At 41.0% G+C, this 22,058-nt stretch overlaps 1 protein-coding gene across 1 annotated transcript in view; it reads right to left on the bottom strand.

Annotated features, from left to right (window-relative positions):
- The window catches only part of ofcc1 (orofacial cleft 1 candidate 1), a gene marked incomplete at its 5' end in the record, with an annotated part of 167,169 nt that overhangs the window by 57,456 nt on the left and 87,655 nt on the right, over window positions 1-22,058 (bottom strand). Inside the window, 10 exons of the mRNA XM_084033662.1 lie at window positions 947-1,186; window positions 5,781-5,907; window positions 7,139-7,215; window positions 7,536-7,622; window positions 8,980-9,077; window positions 9,315-9,539; window positions 12,382-12,465; window positions 13,115-13,219; window positions 16,025-16,204; window positions 16,596-16,662. Coding sequence (XP_083889788.1) covers window positions 947-1,186; window positions 5,781-5,907; window positions 7,139-7,215; window positions 7,536-7,622; window positions 8,980-9,077; window positions 9,315-9,539; window positions 12,382-12,465; window positions 13,115-13,219; window positions 16,025-16,204; window positions 16,596-16,662 — 1,290 coding nt within the window. The remainder of the gene's footprint in view (window positions 1-946; window positions 1,187-5,780; window positions 5,908-7,138; window positions 7,216-7,535; window positions 7,623-8,979; window positions 9,078-9,314; window positions 9,540-12,381; window positions 12,466-13,114; window positions 13,220-16,024; window positions 16,205-16,595; window positions 16,663-22,058) is intronic.

Below are 22,058 nucleotides of genomic sequence, written 5' to 3'. Positions count from 1 at the left end.
ATGAATAATTGATCCTGGGTTTGATTTACATGCATGGATTGAATGTCACGTTTGATAAGTTGTTGTTTTATTCATATGGAGATCCCCGATGATAAACCCAGAGGCTGCGTGTGGCATATTTTCACGTGCCGTCTTATACAGCAATAGAACTTCTCATAACCCTTTCAATTTTCACTGCAACTGACGAAACCAAGCGAAACAGAGCGAGGAATTTGGAAATACTGTGGCAAATATTAAAAACAATACACATGCAGTGTGGTGAGTTCTGTCATATAAGCAAAGCATGTTCTATTGTTGGCTTTTATCTAGGGAATGTTAAAATTGCCTTTTACTCAAATTTCCCATTGAATATCACATCAAAGGTTCCATTCATATCATTGGAAATGAGCGTGATTTAATTCAGGTTCCCTCAATGTCAAAATTGCTTTCAGTTAAGAGATGTTTTATATTTATACAAATATTTTGCTGGAAATAAAAGAAATATTCAAAGCAGCTCCTCAAGCATAACATGAATGGAGGGGTTTTAATTCAATGAAAGTGCACAGTCACAAATTACAGCCTGATTCTGTCCTTTCCTTGCTGAATAAAAACACATTAGCATCAATAAAGGAAAACAACGTGTCACTGGCCCCTGTGTGTGCAGACGTTTGTGTATGTGTCTTTCAATTCTGCAACCTTAACTGTGAATGCCACTGCTGATTGCAAACATTTGGAGTTCATGAGCTTATTTTTTTAATTAGAATCGTCTATTTTTTTTATTTTTGCCACACTCCAACAATTAAACAAAGCTAATAACAAACTGAACATATGACTTATTGACCATTTTCATGTAATAGATTTTTTTATGTCTGACTGTATTTTTGAAAATGCTTTTCGTTCCTGAATTGTTACGCCGTAGTCACCAATGTTTTAGTCTGTTAAGTGCTTTTGCCCAACACCTCCTCACCATGAACAGGCTCTGGTTAACGTGCAGGTCCGTGTCGCAGCAGCGGCCCCGATGCTCCATCGGCTGGGTGGACACCGCCCATTGTTGCCCTTTCGTAGTCCACCAGGCCAGAGCGGGGCCCCCTAGACGACTGTGAAGAGCCACGCTGACAGTGTAGAGGCCCCTGGGAAGCTTGTCTCTGGCGGCTCTTAGACAACACACACACACCTCCATGGGCTGGGGAGTTGTGCTCTGGGTAACCTGTAACACACAATGTGCAGAACATTACATTTGATTGCAAAACTGTATTAATTCTGTATCATTATAACATCATTTGTCAATATTTTTGTGTGCAGAACAAGTAGACAACACCTCGTAAAACAAATAGAGTTGTTTTAGTGCACCACAACTAAATGGACAGAGGATAATCATCTACTATTTAAGGCAGTATTTGCAGGCAGACAGAGAGGTAAACACATAAGAACTGAAAACCCTTATCACAGTGATAATAGTCAAAGTTTGTTTAGTCTGTTTGTTTAAACCGTGTGGAAATGCTAATGAACTGTGTGGTCTAACGTCGTTAAGTCTGTTGCTGGATGTTGACGTGTTGCCTAACCATCACGTGGCCTGTCACACACCCGTTAGAGTAATTAGGCAACTTGCCTCCAAAGCAAACATTATGTCAGCCTACAGATACGGCCTGAAACGACCATTCTGATAACCGTTGAAGTACCTCCTCATTCATGTTGTTATCGAAATTAGCAATCTCCCTGTCTCCTGCTGTTGTCCTTGTTGGGTTAAGAAATGGTGAATGGTGCTATACAAATGAACTTGCCTTGCCTTGATTGAAGTTTTATTCAGTTTTTGTTAACATTTTCATGAATGTGTAAATGTACTTACATGGGTATTATTAAGGTCAATAGTTTGCAGTAATATGAGGAAACACCTCTCATTATATTGGAGTCCAGTACAACACAAACAACAAAATAGCATCTCTATAAGAGTGTCAAAAAAACATTAAAACACATTATAAAAGTAAACTTTATGGCACAAAAATTGATTTTACTAGATTGTACAGGTGTAACTTATAAAGTGGCTATTAAGTGCATATCTTTAAGGTATAGAGAGTGGTGCGAAATTTCACCAGAAGCTAGCATCACACTGATAACCTCAATAAAAAGCCAATGGGATTTTTCCATTGGATTTTCAATTACAATGTTAGCAACCGCCTTTTTTAACACATGAAAACGCTTCACAATTTACGAGTGATGTAAGCTATTTTATGTCTTAAAACAGATCATTCCATCTCTTAAGCTTGAGTAAACCACAGATCTTATTTCAGGAATCTAATTTAAAAAAAAAAAAAAAAAAACACTGACATTGAGACAAGGGAACAGGAAGTGAAAAAATGCTAACTCATTTCTGTGTTTCAGGCTTTATTCATGCAGCAGTCTCTTGAGCAATACACTAGTTGGATGTAATTCAGTATGGTAGTGAAGTGATTGAAATATCATGACCCTGCAGCATGCAGGCCATGTCATGAAACAATAAACAGAAACTTCAGATGTGGAGATTAGACAGCATGGCCACGGTGAAGGAAGGCAGTCTTTCTGTCACTAACTTGGCTCTCATCGTAGCATTGGCAACCTCATACTGATTCATGTAATTCATGTATTACACCTTTTTGGGGAAGTCATATTTTTTAAGGTATGTTTTCTGAAAAAGAGACATATTTTTTGGAAAGAGTTTTTCCAACTGTCATATATGTGATCCATGACCAGTTCAGCTGCAGGCTTCCATCTTATGATCTCCATTCAACCATTTAGGGGTTAAGTGCCTTGCTCAAGGGTGCATCAGCAGTCCTTGTTAACGAAGTTGAGAGTGATATTTATTTCCCCCGGCCACACTGCCCGTTCAAATGAAGCTTTTCAAAACGCCAACCTTCTGGTAGCGAGCTCATCCCACTAACCTTCAGGCTACATCAGCCCACTTGTTGTTTATTTGGTTGTTTGTTTTTTTGTGACATGTGCTTCTTTTTAAGGGCTTAGGATGAGTAATAGGGTAAGCTGGTGAGACAGTTTAGTTTTTCTTTATGAAACATAATCGGAGAACAATATAAAGTCATATTCAATCGTTTGTCCCCTATGGCATCTGTGGAACAGCACTGAATGAAAAGTCAATCTGTCTTAAACAGAGCCACTTGTTCTTTATCACCAGTTATATGTTTTGAAACGTACAATAGAAATGTTCGTTGGTCCGTTGTTCTGCTGGTTGGACGTTTTCTCCATCCATTTTTCTGACCGACGGAGATGTCTCAAAGGCTACTGGGCAAATAGCCATGAAATAGTATATGAATGTTAATGTTGATGCCCCCTCACTTTAAAGTCATGAGTATGTCATTTGGAAAAAACACAGAGACATTGAATGCATCACCCAACCCAAAAAGACCCGCCCCCTTGGTTCAGACCTCTAAGTCGCTCCCCCAGAACGCCAACAAATATCAAAATCAAATCAACTGATTACCATCCTTTCCCTTCCTTTCTTCTCCTATTTCATTCCATCCTAGCTTGTCCTATCTTATCCAATCTGATTCCTACCCTGTCCCACCCTATTCTATACCAAACGCCATCTTTTCCCGCCCTATCCTTTCTTAACTGTTGCCATTTATTTTTTTTATCTGATAACCTAATTCGCATCTCCAAATGCTCATGTATTTTATGTACTCAAATTGACATTGTGTTGACCAACTCCCTCGGGCAAATTTTGAGTGTCTGGCAATTAAAGCCCTCAATTCCAATCAATGACATCACAGCTACATGTGCTCACACAGACACTCATGCTGTTTTACAATATACTTTGCGCAGTGTTGTCGCGGCAACAACCTGAGACCATTCCTGTTCCTTTCAAAGACACACACACCACACACTTCACATATTCACATAACACCGGCTGGCGGTGCCCATTGCACTGCTAGTCTGCGAGGGGGGGGTGCTGAGCCCTGCAGTAATGCCCCTCAATCTCCCCACTGTGAGCATCTTTGCATACTAAAACAACATAAACAATTTAGGCAGAAGTGAAATTAGTATAATTGGTGGCAAAGCGGTTTAGCCCACACATCTCATATTCGGGAGGAGGTGATGGAGGCCTCCAAACCCCCACACTGGAAAGAGATGTATGCATGCACACTGGAAAGGAAGAGGAGGATAAAAAACAAATAAATAAAAAAAAAACAATAAAATCGCAACCAGTGTTGAATTTGTGCTATATGTTTTTAAGAGGTATTGTTATTATCTGGCCCACGTTTGCACAGGTGTCGTAGGAGACAGTCAAGACAGCAAGGCAAAGGTAAAAGGTGAAGTGAGCCAATTTTCCATATCAGAGGTGGTTTGTTTGCCCCAAGCCTGAGTTGTGCCTAAAGTGCCATAACATTACAGCACTCCTACAGATGAGATCAAAGGCTCGAGCAAGGGATCCTCCGTGGTTTTGCTGGCAAGCAGCCGTCCTTTCGCTGAAACATCTTTTCAGGGCTTTCCACACATTGACTGATCACACAAAAATGCACTCTTAATAGAGACAGGAAATGCCACATACAAAAACTTCCTTTCTTTCTAAGTATGGGCTAATATTCAGAGATTAAGCTTTCTCGTTAATTATTTTCATTTTAATTAGTAAATCTTAATTAACAATGAACATTTACCCTTAAAATTTTTTGGCTTCGGAATGAAGGAGGGGGGTGAAGAAAGGAGAGAATAAATATGACAATCTTTTTGGGACCTCCGGGCAGGATTACTGATGCAGGCTGCCTTAGTTATTAAACACGTTCTAAATTAAATGCCTCCATGAATTTTGCACAGAAATATATTTTCATAGTTTTGCATGCCAAATGTGACATTTTATATTTCAGATTCATCTCGCTGCAGTAATTTTAGGGAAATGTCATATAAACAAAGATTTTGTCATTTACCAAAGGAAATTACTATGCGTGGCAGGTTTGGCCATTGCTTTCTCTCTCTCTCTTTTCCCTCTCCCTCTTTTGCCCCCTATTCTGCCTGTGCCGGTTGTTTCAAGTCAGCAAGCCATAAAAAATCTTTATCTCAGTGAAACACAGCAATTTGGGAGATAATCGAATGGTGACTGGGGGGCACAAACGCCAGTCTGAGGAATTATACCACAATCTCCCCTGCATTTACAACCTTCCTCAAAGCCAGTTGTCACCCTGGAAGGAAAGCCCCCGACTGAAGATTCATTACATCTTTAAGCCAGCACGGTGGCATGGCAGCCTCATCCCCAGATGCAACACAACAGCACACTCCTCCCACAGCTGGTGATGCTACCGCTAAAGCTGCAGCTTCCTTCTCTCTTTTCCCACTTGCTTCTGTTCTCTCCTCTTCCTTTATTCCCCGTTTTCATCTCCAAAGGCTCCTTTTTCCTCCTACTTAGATTCCTAAAACCACAGACACCATCCACACAAAGCAGGGGGGGGATCTTTATATACTGTATAAAAATAATGTTACCATCCTGTATGGGGAAGCCTTTTACTTGGTGTTGTATGATACCTTTGTGTGGGCATGCACATGCAGTACCCATTAGTGTAATGGAAGGAGGGGAAGGAATTTGAAAAAAACTCAAAAATATGGGATATTTCTTCCCCATTCCACATTCATCACAGGATTTCACATAATTACATCATTGGACTGTTTTTGAACAAGCAACCGTGCGTTTATTTTTGGGATTTTGCAAACACTCTGGAATCAATATCTCCTCCTGTGAAACAAGCCTCTTAGAGAGCAAAAGGTATGTCACTTCCTGTTTGTGTCTCTCGGCTCACGCAGCCTGAGTGGCCGACAGATCTTACCTGCCACGGGGGCTGTGATGCTGAGGAGGAGGATCCCGGGAGCTCTGTCATCTGGCCGTATTTGGCCACCGCTTCCTCTTGGCCTTCCCCCAGCGCTCGGAGTGACGGGCTGTCAGCGGTTCTGCTGCTGCGTGCACAAACACACACACGTATAGAACACACACAAAAAACACAGGAGGCTAACCCTGTTAACAGCCACCTGCATTCTGGACTCTCTCTGTAGCCAACAGCAGCTCAATCTAATAACACCACAACAAAACACTTTCCACTGGGTCCCTCTCTCTCTCTCTCTCTCCCTCTATCCCCCTCTCTCTCTCTGCCTTTCTCGGCCTTTCAATCTTATCAGTGGTAATGTAATAAGCGGTTGCTTCGCTCTGTCTCCTCGCCACCTCTCTTAATTCCTCAAAATAAAGCAATATCACAGGGGCCCTGGCCTGCCTGTGACTGGGGATAAGATGCTTGTAAAAGGACGGATAATTCAGCAAATAAACGCTCGGCATCAAAGGCAGGCACTGGCTCTTTTCTTCCCCTTCTCTCCCTCCTCACTGCCTATCAAAAGTATTACATGTGCTTTCATCAGTTCACAACAAGGCACAATGTGCTTCCTAATGCAATTACTCGACCTCCATTAAATCAGAAACAGTGGAAACAAATGAATTACACATTTGTTACAAAAACCACAAGTCAGCTCCGCGTCTCTCCTCTTTATTTTTTTTATTTTTTTATTTTTTTCCCTTTCATAGGCCGGGGAGAGAAAAAGTGAAATCATTTCTCATTAAATTTCAGGCAGATGTAGCCCTAGGTGATGCATAGAAAGTCTCCCATGTCTAATAGCCACCCACCATTGATATCAGAAGGAATTTACAAGGTTCAAGGCTGTCGAGAGGAGGTCATCTCGCTAAACTCCGAACCACATTCATCTGACAGGGCTGGTGTCCGACTACCACCCACCCATAAAACAACCAAACACCAGAGAAGATACTGATGTGTACAGTAGTTTCTTGATTTTATCATGTCAGCCAGCATGGTAGTCCATAATTGCTAAAAACTTAAACATGCTAAGCTGATTGCCTGCGGGGCTCGCTCGCCCAGATTTGATGTGTGATCTCTGACTAAAGTGGATGGACCAGGAATTGATGCGCCTCCAAGCCCAATGACATGGACAGATTTCTGTGCCCTCCAGCCTTCCTACCCACAATGCAATGCCCGTCGACAGGAGAAGCCATGCAGAGGACATATGAATTACATTCCTCCGCGAATGTCACTGGGAATACAAATGCTTTTCACACAATTAATGATTACAGTCGTGTGACATCAATCGTACACATGGAGAGGAATGTGGAGTGGGCTGGACTCACCGCCGAAGCGTTGCGTTCAGGCTCGGCTGCGGCGCTTCTCTCGCTGCCTCGTCACACTCTCTTTGTGAATGAGGCTCCTTTGAAACATTATAGTGGATACGCTCAACACTGTTCACGTGTTAACCTTCAGCAACGTTATCAGCTAAGTTTCATTCAAACCATATCACTGTAAATTACGATGTCATATATTGTTCATTTCTGTGACTATCTCACGATAAGGAAATATTTTTAAAGATGCAGAAAAATGCAATTAGAATGAAAATTATTGGAGATATGATGAGCTTGTGAAATGATTGATAAACAGCATACAGACCCCAGGGTTATGTCCTCTGGGCCATTTTAGCTATAACTAAAAAAGCAACACATCCTTGATACAGTACAGAAGACGGGCCTTTACCTTAACATTCACAGCGAAGAAGGCCATTAGTCTCCTCTTTCTCTTTGCCCACTCACTCCTCTTCAGTGGTCCCTCCTGAGCCGCTCGCTGGAAAATACGTGTAAATACACATGCACACTTTCTTTGGATGCAGCTTTATGAAAACAGCGGCGGCGCACCATAATGGCAGAATTAAACACAAGGAGCAACTGTAATGCAATCTGCAGGCAATCGATACTGAGCCAGGCCCTAAAGACATGTAGCGTTTGATGAGTATTTCTGCCGGTTTTACATTCAGTCAGCACATTCACACTCCCCATTCAGACACATTGACACTGCTAAGTGACAGCGTCTCGCCCTGTAGAGGCTTTGTGAGGCAGAATAGAGAAAGAAGAAAAACACTATTATTTTTAAAATAGATGTGAAATCTCTGGTGGATAATGTGCTTTCAATGGGAGGTGGGTGTGGAAACAGTAGGAGAGCGCATACATATTATGGCAGAATAAGATAACACTGATCCCAATACTGATACAGTACACAGTAGATGCAACTGATTATCCAGTAAGGGAGGATGAGTCAACTGTTGTTGTAGCTTCCAAGTGATGGTGAGACATTGTCAAACCATTTTCCCCAATTACGTTTACTTTCTATTCATTTAATTTGATACTCCTACTCTCCTTTCAAGCGAGATTAGAACTAAAAATACAGTGGATAGAAGTTTGGCATTCTTTTTAACATACGTTAATGTTTGGGTTCCCTTATAATCTAGATGTGCCAACACAATGGGAAACCCATGTGCTTGCATCCTCTACCATTTATTTTCCGACTGATGGAATACAAACAGTTGTTTTGAAAGGAGCTTCAGATCTTAACGCTACTTCGTAATATCCCTACTCCCCAGTTGGAAAATAAGAAGTAGTCACGCTCTATTTTTTCCTGAAAAGACCATAAGACGGGTAAAGAACCACGGAAATTCAGCTACTGTCAGAGACAAATATGCATAATAATGCACAACAAAGTTGAAAGACAGAACAAATGTGTCTCCACAAATAAGTTAATTGTGTGAGGATATCACATGCAGCATAGATTACACAGTTGAATCCGTGCGCTCGATGTGAGCTGACGATGAACGAGTTATCTAACCTTGAATGCATGTTTGACAAAAAGCAATTTCACATGAGTGCATTCAGCTGAGATTCAGAGCATCTGCACTGAAAAGGAAATGCAGAATGTTTTTTAGAAAAGTGGCATGGGGGGGGGGGGGCTCAAAATGTGGAGCAAATATGGAAGGAAAGAGAAAGAAAATTAGTTAGCCCAGTATGTAACACACAGAACAGACAAAATACATAAATACACACACACTATGTCCATTAGCCAAAGCCACTGATACACAGCATAATGGACATGGCTGATGTGCTGGTGAATATGGGATGATGACACAGATATTCCTCTTTGTAGCCCTGACCTGCTGCAGTGAAAGGCTGCCAAGCGTGATCATGTCAGGCCGCACACGCTCCCTCAGCTGCTGGGCGTAGTGGGGGATCACCTCCTCAGCCGTCCTCGCTGCAAGAAATAACACAGCGGCGTCACAAACCTTATAATGTGTATCAAATCAAATGCTACCGCGGCATTATGCAGAATTCTTTGAATGTTATGGCATGTGTCTTATTGCATCCAGCAATAAAATCTGAGGGAAGAAAATATTGTCCAGATTCCTTGCTTGCTTTAATGATTGCATTTATATACATGCACAGACAATAAGACATCTAATACAAAACATGAATAAAAGCATGGCATTACTTTTTACAGTGCTCTCTCTGCCCATTACCATCCTCCCTGCTTCATGTCCAGCCTCTCCTCCCAGCCCAGCACTAGCCCCAGTCTGGGTTTTGGCATTGGTGTGGGCCTGGGAGGGCCTGGAGCCCGAGGCATCACCACCACCATGGAGCAGCAGTCGCCGCTGAAGCACCGGATCACCTGCCTTCACCTCCAACACCTCCTCATCCCTGGGGGCTAGCGGCGTACCTGGAGAGATACGCATCAGTGGGCATGCACGGAAACACACACAATCACACACACACACACACACACACACACTGATGGATGTGCATACTTACCACATCCAGAAACAGACACACACTCAGAGATGAGTTTGTATATACAGACATTTATGCAGGTGGACAATGATGTACTCTGAAACAGCCACTCACACAAACACAATATGAACAGTCACAAAACCAAAGCATTTGATTCCTTAAATCCTGATCTTGACGTATTCATACTGAGACAGGGTCTTAGGTCTACATTAGCCTGCTTGGATATTTATTTGCCAATATGCTCGCAGTTGTTTATTGAAGCAAAGTCTGTTGTCTGTAAATGGAAATATCTCATAACATTTAGCTGAAATCATTCAAAGATTAGACAACAAAGCATGACTGTAATTTAACATTTAAATAAATAAAAAAAAGTTTTTGTTTTTAACCGAAGAGCAGATGTAGAATCAGATACATAAGTGTAAACGGATGCTGCAGAACTGAGTGCAAATAGCTAATATGTTTCTGTGCAAGGCATCAAAGGAAGATGTTGTATTTTTTATGCATATTATTTTTGAATAAAAATGTGTGCAAAATGTAAGGGAATTAAAATGTTAAACAACAGGCCCGAGCATTGACAGAAAGTTTTCTTCAGCACCACATGTGAAGTAGTTTTTAGTTAGTAACCTAGAATTCAGGACTGAAAGCAGAGAAACATAATCTACAGTAACTAACCTGTTTGCTGTGTGTCTATTCAGTTTTGCTGCACCGCCTCGTTGGTAGAAAGCAAAACGGCATTCTTTTGAGCATCTGTGTATTCAACGTGTGCAGTCCAATATGTGCAACAGCCAAAGCGGTTACCGCTGCCTAATGCTTTTCACGTAGAAGCTGATATCAATGCCTCACGCCTTACAGAGAACTAGAATGAATAGAATACCAATTCTGTGTTCTTTCATCTCCAAGCCAAAGCAATAGAATTTATCGAGATAAAAAAAAGGGAAGAAGTGGAGATTTCAGACAGACAGAAGGGATTTCTCGAGGAATTTTTTTCTGAGAAAATGTCTACAGCACTGGCCACTGTCCATTACATTAATACGTTGTCGCATTCATGCTTTTTCTTGTGGAATGCGTACGGTTCTTTATGGAGGGCTGAAAAAGACAAAAGCCCAAAAAGCAGTCAGAAAATGTCAGGATCAGTAGACATACATTGAGCCGGTTCTGCGGCTCCAAAGAAGACATGCGGCCTACACCGGTGGGAGGCATCCATACAACAGCATAAGGTGATTGTCTGGAAGTCTATTGTAGCTTGGCGAAGTGCTTACTGGCAGTCACCACAGTTGGACTCCAATGGTAGAGAAGTAAGAGCTCTCTCTCTTCCTCTGTCTTCCCTTCCCAGTCTGTCAGCCTATTGCACGGAGGAACTGTTAATCCAAGATCCTCTTTACTTTTTCTGTGGGATTTCATGAACATTCCCAGACAATGGACGGGGCTGCTAATCTCGGTGGTACAGCTAAATCCGAGACAATGGCAAATAATACAAGCCGGCTAAATTCTACCGTGTTGAAGCGGGCCTAAACCCATCACTTGTGCGCCGGAATTACAAGGGAGATGTGCGTCATGTCAACAGGATCTGGTGCGACTGTCTTCACCCAGAACAATGCTAAGCTTAAACCACCTCAATGTCGCCTGGTTGGCTACACGTTTAAGTCAAACTGAGCTAATGAGAAAAGGCACGCCTACTGTCAGACAATGACTGTGCTTGGAAAGCACAGACTACCAGTGAAGGTCCGTTCCTCGTCTCATTCTTTGTTCTGTGTTAGTGCTGCTTTCAGTGTTGGTGGAAATTGTAGCATCGTATTTGTGTCTGGGATGTTTATGATTTCACTGTCTTGAGCTTTGTTTAGAGATACTGCACCTTAAAGTACCACAAAAACGCTTCTGTTGGAGTTTCAAATGTAGCCACACGGTTCATATGAAACCATTTGTGTATCATAATAGATATGAAAATCGGCAACCTTTCCCTTTCATCTCTCCCTTTTCCTCCTCTTGCGTCTAACAACAGGTGAGGGAGGTCCAACAATCCTCTGAAGCTTCTTATCAAGTCCAAGTACGCCCACTTTTTAACAGTCCAATCAAATGAACAGTCCAAACTGTACACCCCTTAACTCTTCTGTTCACTGTTCAATATGTCACAGAACTGTTTTACATAATGCTGTTGTCACTGTTTCATGATGTTAAAACGTGAAGGTTTTATCAATATATCATGAAGCAAATTATAAACTACATTTAAAAAACAGTTATGTGACCGGATCTGGAAAAATGTTACCTGAAATCTGATCAGATCATAATCATAGCCATGTAAAAAAATCCTTATTTCAAGGCCCTTGCTCTTAATGTCTTTGTGCTCTCTTTTATGTTTATTTTTACCTTTGCCTTTTCATTCTTATTTATCCTTTTTTTATTGTAAGTATGATACATTATTATTTTCTGTTGATATTGTGGTTGCTGCAATTTAATCTCCGCTATTGATGTTAGTCTATGTCTTTGTATGTCTTTTGTATACTGCCTCCCTGTCTTGTTTTGGACGTTCTAAATCAAGTAAAAAAAAATAAAGTCATGTCAATTAAATGTTGATGACAAGGGATTAAAGGCAATATATATATATGCATTTATAAATGTTTTATGTATGTGTGTGTCTGTGTGTGTGTGTTCTAAATGTAAATTATGCAATATCCAGGTAAAGCAATTGTCCCAAGTTAAGTTGCTATTTAGATTAGTTGCAACCAATCAGCTGCTTCCTAATTAGCAACATACAGTAAAAGGTGGATACATACCAGGTATATTAATGAAGGTATCGTCCTCACCCAGCATTGCAGCCATTCTTTGATACAGCCTTTTTTCATCAGCATTCAATATTGCTACAAGTCAAAACAATTATAAAATGAGTACACCCTCAAAGGTGCTGGAAAATTACATGCATCCGCGTGCATCAAAATTACTTTCTACTTATCAGACGAGTCAATCTAAACCACATCTTAACATGCAAACCAGAGATATTAGCCGTGGCTGGAGAGGGGTGAAAATCAAGTGTATGCAGAGGGGTAATGATATAGGAGCATTAACATGCCTGTTAGCCGGCCTGTCATCATGTGATGAGATTGGGTTTGGCGAATCCTTTGATATTACACGGCAGTGATAACCAAAAGATACAGGTGAAATGGCTTCTCCATTAATAGCCATGTTTCATTATAACATGCATATTACTTGGCTCCCAAGAGCTTGCTTTTAATAGGCCTACTTTAGGAGGGGGGCTGCAAACTATTGATGTGGCTCTGCGTGTGTCATTTGACGAAGCGGGAGGAGGAAAATCCACGGTGAAATGGAAACTGACCAATGATACGTGACCTTCGTCAATGACAGCAAGTTGGGCAGCCAATCTTATGATGCCATCACTTGGTGTATTTACATAGACTACCCTGCCGTCACAAATGGCGGCCTGCTACCGGTGATCTCTCTCACCTCACTTTAATGAACCGAGGAGAACTATTATGACAGAGAATGGCATACTTAATTCCAGCTCATCTTCAGCGCTGACCCCAGCCGTCCTGCGATGCCTTGGGTCTGTCTGCTCCGCCGCCGACGGGTCAAAGTAATTTTGGGCACGTTCATTTCCTGTGGAAAGTGCGAGAGGCGAGAGAATGAGAGAAAGAAGGGTTGGGAGTTGGGGGGGGTTGGCAGGGAAGGGAAGAGGGGAGTTGTACAGGTTCAGGTTAGTGGTTATTAGAAGCACATGAAGCGAAATGTTAATTTTGAAACCCACACTGTCGAAGGGCAGGGGCAACGGCTGCTACCAGATAAGGCAGAGCCAAGATGAGACGGGGAGTACAGAGGCAGAAAGTGGGAGAGAGACTGCTGGGTTTCTCGGTGCACCTCTCCACGGCCTGCGGTGCTCTGGGGCCTAATTAGCATGCCGCGAAAGGTCACGGCAGGCAATCTCTTAAATACGACTGCCATATGTTTGCCGTGTTCAAAAGGAACTAATGAGAAAGTCTACAAGCTCAAAAGTACCTGGAATTTCAAAGACAATACCTTCTAAATACTCCGAGGTCAGCGGCCCAGAGGACCGGGCAAGTTCGGAGGTGCAGATCCAAAGGAAAATAACCTGAGCCCATGTCTCATTGACTTCTTATTAGCAATCACTGACCTATGAGTATGGAGCCTGCTCCACAGAGTTTATGGGAATCCAATGGCTCCGGGGCTCTTTCTATTAAGGGTACACCCCACCGAGAAGCTTTCTTAACCCCAAATCATTCTCATTACAGGCCCTGAATATTTCACTCCAATCTAAATTGCTTTACTTGTATTTCTCTGGTTGTGGGGCGTAAAATCCCGTCATATATTCTACACAAGGATCGCCTTCATAGAAGTCTGTGGGTATCTGCGCTTGGACGCATAAAAATGTGAGTAAGTGTGTTTGCATAGTTGCACCACTCGTCCGCTACCCAAAAAAACTCACTGGGATTTCGTGCTCATGTGAAATATCCTGCAGGAGGTTTTTTTTTTCACACACTGTCCTCACTCGAAGTTTAACTGTCGGACTGAAAAACTTATTAAATGAGGAGCAGCCGTATGACTCCTCGACGGCGCCATAAATTGACTGTGAAATTCACATGTTAAACCCCTCTACGTCGTTAACAAAGAGTTTGAACAATTTCTCCGCAAATAGCTCTGAGGTTATGAAAGCCTTTTTTCAAACACAAATTTGCATAATGGTGGCGGCTTCGCGGATCGCCTTTTGAATCATATCTGTGATTTACCTAAATAGTCTGGCTGTCCTCCAGTTCATCTCTCTAATGAAAATTTCAATTCTCTGTTCTTATGCGCACATTATCAATAACTAGCACTTCTTTCCAGACAGAGTTACTGCGAACGGAGGAGGAGAGATAATGAAAGATTTTGGTGAAGGCCAAATAGAAATGTCACAAACAGGGAACTATCTGCCTTTGTGATCTTCCAATAAAAGCACACAAGTCGGGGAAGTGTTATGCATATTCACGCTCCATAATGAAGAAGTGTTGCTTATTTTGTGATCACGATTTAGTTTGTTTATGTAAATCCTCTATTCAGTGCAATTACCATGAAGAAATGAAGTTATGAACCCATAAAACATACAGCATGTGAAATACATAATGCCCTTCCAGACATGCATGTAATACGAGAGTACACTTGGACCAAAACCTATTCATATAGTGACAAGATAGGAAATATGTTTTTCATTTTCCTGAGTCCAATATCAATAAACTACCATATGGTAAAGTTAATTTTGTATGCTTTAAGGGTATTGCAAGTGGCCTAATTTGCATTTCCAATTAATAGAACAAAAAAGAAGAGAAGAAAATCACTTAACTCATCAGCATGTCAATATGTTTAAAAAGGGTCTATATTGGTGCACTAAGAGACAGTGGATCTTGTATTCCCAATGACACAATCATTTGAGGATAAGGGTTAGTTGTGTTTTCTTTTTTGGATCAGCAGGCCTATTTCCCTTTTATATGGATAGTTTGGGTGTTTTGAAGTGGGGTTGCATGAGGTACTTATCCATTGTATTACAGATAGCAGTCAACATGACCCTAGTTTAAAGAAACAGGCAGGAATACCGATCCATAGTTAAAAGAAACAAAGATGGTGGAATTGTTGATTGCTTCGCTAAAATCATTATCTAAAGTCTTATTAAATACTGGTTTAGGTTGAGCTTTGGTCTCCTATATCATATATGTTAATGGTCTGACTTTTTTGACCTGATGGAAAATCATTTTTGTTCCTATACCGGCCACGTCCATGGACCATTAGTAAAGTGTAACCCCAGCTCTTGTGCATAAAACGTCGTGACAATAATTGATAATAATTACTCGCCATGCACAGCAAAAGCAAAATAGACCACATTAAATCAAGAATCCTACATGTGACTCATCCCTGAGAAAAAAACTGGCACGCTCACAACCTTGAACGCATCCTAATTTACCATCCCATTCCTCAAGAGTTCTCCCTGACATACTGAATTATAAGGGGGCATATTCGTATGCCTGATTGGCCTTAAGCCGTGTTTCGGGGGCGTTGTGAGTACACCACACAGACAGCGGATCGGCTTGGTAGCGTAGTAGCGTATGTAAATGCACTCTCCTATGACTCCAGCCCACCACAAGGCATGTAGCCGAGAGTGGGAGTCAAGGCTGACTGTGTCGAGGGTGCTTCTAGATAGAGATAGAACACCCACTACTGTAGCGTTCTCCAGCGGAGGAAGAAGTTATACGAGGGTTGCTTGTTAGGACACGCTTGCTTTGGAATGCAGGGACCAAGGGCCCCCCGAACGGAGAGGGTGAGAGCGAGAGAGGATGAAAGAGGGACCGAGAGAAAAGGTTAGATCAGGAACACATCTACTGTCAACAAATTTGAGGCTAATGAAGAATGAAGCTTCACCTCTTTCTTTGGCAGGGGCTTGCAGCTCCATTTTTTTTTGGTGAGCTGCAAGGGTGCTATCTGGCCTGTCACCTCGAATTTCTCTCCCAAGCCAAACGGGAGGAACAGAAAGCTCGGTGCTTCCTCCTCCGTCGAAGGCTGGGTTTTCTATGCCCACCAGAGAGTCTCCCGCCTCTCTCCCTGACAAAATAAGTAGAAACATAAATAAAAATACAAACATTGACACGAAAGGTGCGATACGACAGTCAGGCAAAAGTGACTCGTAAAAAAAATACATAAAAATAATACAAAGCACATTTATTGGTAGCGAAATGTTTCTGTTGGTGATTTCTCGGCCCCAAAATGTTCAAGCGCATCCTCCTCGAATGACACTAAAACACAATTAGGTTAAAATTAAATCAGAATCCTGCAAAGGAGGAGGAAAAAAAAGAGGAGAAGAAGAAATGATTAAAATAATTACAAATTGCGCCCTGACAAGCAAGAGCAAAATTTAGCCCAAAGCCATTTGTCTGTAATTAGTTAATTAATCCTTACACAAATTATGAGCAATAACTCATCAAGCAGGACTCACCCATCAGAAATTCAGCCGACTTGGATTTCTTCTGCTTAGGTTGCTGCAGAGCCTTCTGCTGTAACTTCTGGAGGGAAATTGTTAAATGAATAAATTAGCTGCAGAATGAAGATCATCATTTATGATCCGCAACTAACGCAGTATTTTAAATATGGGACGACACTAAAATGTCATTTAATTTACATCGCCGCTAAAGGGGTCAAGCACTAATTGAACAACAGGAGTGGAAAAGAATTTAATCATAAATAGATAAGAAAAGTTGACATGAATGTGTAATGAAGGTCACATTAAAATACTTCCTCCTTGTTTCTAAAATGAATGGGCAACAACACTGTCTCCTGGAAAATTATGTATTTCCACACAGGCTGCATCCGAGTACACAGTCTTGGTGTACAAATGGAAATCCAGGCACACGTTGCATTACTTCCATTCGCATGAACTCAACTTAAAAAAAATCTCAAAGGAGAGAGAAAAATAGTCTCATCTCTGATGAAATAAAGCTTACATAATTTGTAATATACTCATGACAAAAAGGTGACACGTCTCTATCTATCTACAATATGCTAAGTGGATGCTACTTTGACTTGTAGGTGGTCTACACTGGCATGGAATGGAAAGAAAAAAGCAGGAATGTATGAAAGCAAGCACGGGTCCCTTTGAAATCAAGAGTATGTGGAAACAAACTCTGCAGTCCCACATTTCTCTCATTTCTGCGGACAAGCAGAACAATAAGAAAGCTGAGGTAAAAGGCATAAGTAGTTGTTGTTGTTATGGATATGTTTACATAAGACTGCACCATATAAAAGAGCTCTGTGGCTCAAAGCGTATGGAGCTCTTTAAGCATCATTTTATGCAGATTTCAATGATGAACTGTGCTCATGCCCATGAACAGCATGTATTTGTATACAATATTTAATTTCAAAGGCAAAATCAAGGGGCAGAATGGAGGGGGGGAAGGGGGGGGGGGCTTATTTCAACTCTAAATGACAGAGCAATTAAAATGGAGAAGGACTACTTCCAGACCAATCTGGTAAGAGGAGTTTTTGTAAATCTGTTTTTACATTCAACAAGCCCTACAGCAAGACATTCATTTATACCACTGAGATTAATGCTTATCTAATTGTAACTTATTTAAAAACCATTTTCATTTCGACTGGGTACCAATCAGTTTTTCTGAGTTTCACATGCTGTGGAGTATGAGACAGTCGGCATCAGTGGTGATTGTTTCCCTGTGTTTTCTTTCATTTTCTTATTTGTATTTCATCACACACACCTTTCTGCAAGTCAAATATTGTTTGGGCTAACTCCCTGATACAAATGTGGGAACATGAATCAGGTAATTTGAAAATAAATTAAAAAAAAACACAAAATCACCATTGCTCTCTATTGAACCAGACCAGTTTAACAATATTGTGTTTTAAACTGAAGCAGTCATTTAAATAATCTACATGACGTTTGCATTCATTATTAGTTATTCAAATTTCGACTGCTACTGAAAACCATTATGAATGACCCATGAATGTTCCTCTACAATCATTTTTACTGTAGGATTTTTGTTCAGTCATTTAATAGCACATTCTGTGCAAGTAATTGTTGGAGTTGATATATTATTTTGCCAAAGTAATTATTCACCAAATTAGAACAATGAAGGACGATAACACTCTTTATTTAGCAAATTATTGCTTTTGCCCTTAGGGCTTAAGGCACTTTGGAGGGTCAAAGGAGAAATCATATTAAGTTTTATCTTGGGCTATACAAATGTATTATGTTTATCACCATAATTACTGCACAGTATAATCTAGAATCTCCCACTTGAAAAGTGTAATGTAAAGCTGCCTTTACATATAAATAATTCACACTGCAATTGAATACAGAATTTAAAGAATATTACTGGATATGATTTTCTTTAAAAGTTTATTCTTTTATTTTTTCCCTTATGTAATTATTTATATTAATTCATATAGTTCTCCTCCAGGCAGTTTTGTTTCTCAACAGTCATATTTCTCAAAATGCAAAGTAAATTAGCTCCATGTCCTGCAAATGTCAATAAGTCAAAAAGTCCACTAATTAGTATGAGTGTAGTATTGCCTTGCACAGTAACAGTGGAAATAAACACACAAGAGGAAGTACAGGGAAGTACAGTACACCCCAGGCCTAAAGCTTTGGGTCATTGTCACTAAAAATCTAATCCACACAGCGTCATATGAGCCTCTCTGTCTCGAGAGCTAAGAAAAATGCCTGGTTCTCATCTCGTTTCCCAAGACCCCACTGACATTGACAGCATGCTCCTTTCTATACAAGGACTGTTGTTCAATGTGCCATAACCGGATGGAACATGCAGATGCTGCATTTCTGAAAGGATAAATAACAATTCAATCCTGAGGAAGAAAAAAAAAAGTACCGCACAGGTTTGTGAAAGATACTGAACGTTTACATGGCAGTTAGACACTACTGTGACAGCGGTGGTGTAAAGTGGCCCAGTGCGGGGTAGGTTTTTTTTTAAGTTCCTGTCACATTGCACACAAATGCTACAATCATGGCGCTACACCAAAATTACGTGCCAAGAAATTTGGGTACATTACATCATGCATATACAGTAGCACAACGCAATAGCCCCTGAGTTCATTCTCATGTCATCTGAAAGCGTCTATGCATGGCCCCTTTAAGCCGTCACACTTCCTTCATTTCCCCGCGCGGCACACAAACTGCTTGCTCGCAGTCGACACGAGAAAAAAAAAATCATTTATAACTGGTGACAAAAGAAAAATCCATGACTTTTTTTTCTCCCTCCCGTTCTCTCGTTTTTTAAATGTGATTGTTGTCAAAAGGAATTGAGCACAACAATGCCTTGTTCAGTTCTTGTTGCATTCAAAGGCATAGCTTGGAGGGCTTGGGGAAGACCGCTCGCTGCTAGGGGCTGGTGGGCACAGACCAGCTAGAAAGTGAATTTTGCATACTGTACGGATCATCGCCCAGTTCAGCCCAGTCACATTGAATCTGCCATCAACCAATTGTGCTTCATGAAACCGTCAACCCTCATTTACGTCTGCCTGTTTTCTTCCCCACGCAGCTGTAAACAAGGCCCCAGCTTTGAGCTGTCTCCCTCTGTCCCCGTGCCCGCTGCTCGCCGGCGGAGCGTAGACAGCAAAGCCTCGTCTTCACAGAGCGACCACAGCTCTCGTTACCAGACAAGCGCCCTGTGTACCAGGCACAGGAGTCAAGGACGAGAGTGGTTCTGGAGAGTACGAGAGTTTTAAGAGCTTTACATCCCTGCATGTGTACTAATTTCTACTTCAAAATACTGTGAGGTTTGTGTTTGTTCTCAGACTTGTCAGACAATGGGATCCTTACTGGCATGGATCAGAATTTGAATGGAAGTGAATGTGACATGAATAATATAATCTTAATATTAATATATGTGGGAATATATGTCATATTCGGTTGTAATGAAATGATAAAAGACAAGATGAGACTGAATGCCAAGCTAAGTCAATAGACAGAAAAATGGATTTTGTTTTCATATTTATAAAGTCTCTTTTTATCTATATACACAGACTAGAAATGACCATATCAATAAAATGTCACAGTAATAAGGAAAACATCTACAAAGTGTATTCATTTAAATAGAGATAAGGTAAACACAAAGCCAATTCTACCATGTTCATTTTTGGAGCAGCCTTATATTACAGCATGTGCACAGTAATTGTGACCCACCAAACAGTTTCTTATTAAACAACAACCGCGTCGGTTGGTGTAGACAGAAAACATAATTAGTATTCAGGCTTAATTAATCTACGCTGGCCCCCTTTAAGTGAATTAGTCAATTATTTATGCATGTGTGCTCCTTTGATGCTAACAGATTATGTATGTTACTGGGAAAAAAAACCTTGAAAAATGACTTTGAAAACTTTCCACCACAAAATGTCACTAACAAGCTTCTGTACTGACTTAGAAATGTCAGCGACGACGATGAATGCTGAACGATTATGGGAAGAAAAAGAAAACTGGACTAAACTGTGAAACTTCTACAAATTCTCATTACTGCCAAATCACCATGCCAGATATGTCTGTGCCAGTCAAGGATAACATTGCAATTCATTGTCTGATATCCAGAGCAAAAGATAAAATAAATCAGCCAAATATGTACTTTTTGTGTGCCCTAATCCGCGGAATGGAAATCTAACACAGGTCGGATCAAGGTCTTTCCTGGGATCATGGGAACTCCTTAGGATTTTCAAGAGCCTTTTTGTTTTTACCCTTGAGAACCAGGCACTGGCCTCTGCACCCCCTCAATCCCCCATTGAGAACCCAGCGGCATCCAGAGGAATGCTGAATGTCAATGGTCAGACTGCACCAGCACCTTCAGTGAGAGAGATGGAGGTGCAACGCCTGACCTCTCAGCAATGCTCGCTATGAGGGGGCCAGAAGTGAAACTGTACTCACACTGCTAAAGGTGTCCATCTCCACGAACTGCAAAAGATCATCACGGGCTGACCCTGATCTCTGAACAATGGCGAGGCCTGCAAAAACAGAACAGTGTGAAAAACGGTGTCGAAAACAAATCAGATAAATCTCATTTTATACGATTCCAAGAATACAAACTGCATGTGTGGAGAATGTTATTGACATTAACACTAAAACTTGAAATTTGCCTTATAATACAATTTGTTGATATAATTAGAATTTTCAAACTAGCTCTTTTAATATCTTACTATGCAGCACAAAATCCTCCCTTCCATGCAGCGTTACACTATCTGCCCCCTGCTTTTGTGTGTTTAAACCTGTTATCTTTGCAATGCATCTTGGGAGAATAAAAGACAATAAACGCCATTTATTATCACAGATAACAAATTATTTGTCCCTGATTATTCAAATAGTTTATTCATTTACATCTGATACAATATCATTTGGTATTTTTATCATCCTTTTTTTCTCCTATGGTAATTCACATGGCTTGCACAAGTTTCTGCTGAAATAGCAAAACAAACCCCAGGCAAAATGTGAAAGATTATCCCATACCATGCGAGCTACGATGAAATGCTATACTTTTTCACACTGAACACTGCTCCACTGGGTGTGATTGAAAAACATGTAAAGCTATTGAATCTGTGGTTTGTATATGTGAGGGGAAAATGAGTGTTGTAACAAGTGGGCCAGTGTTTTTGTAATTGTTTCAAATTACACCCGGCGTAATAACTCAGTGAAAGCAGAGCCAGTGTGCGGTCCGCGCACATTAACTAGGCAAAGACCACAGGATATCCATGCACCTTATCGCGGCCCACGAAAAAACTTGATTGTGTAAACAACTGTGGAGACTAAAACGCCTTAGCTACGTTTCCAGCTGGGTCTATTTGTGTCCAATGGCGCTTATCATCAGCTGCACAAAAAGAAGGACAATACTTTTAGATAAAGAGGTGTTTTGCAGCATTTCCTTTACATGTGTATTTTTATTGGATTAAAGAC

Source organism: Eutrigla gurnardus (genome assembly GCF_963514095.1).
Source record: "Eutrigla gurnardus genome assembly, chromosome: 18".
Classification (NCBI taxonomy): Eukaryota; Metazoa; Chordata; class Actinopteri; order Perciformes; family Triglidae; genus Eutrigla; species Eutrigla gurnardus.
Note: the sequence above shows the minus strand (reverse complement) of the source record. Positions and strands in the feature narration are given on the sequence as shown.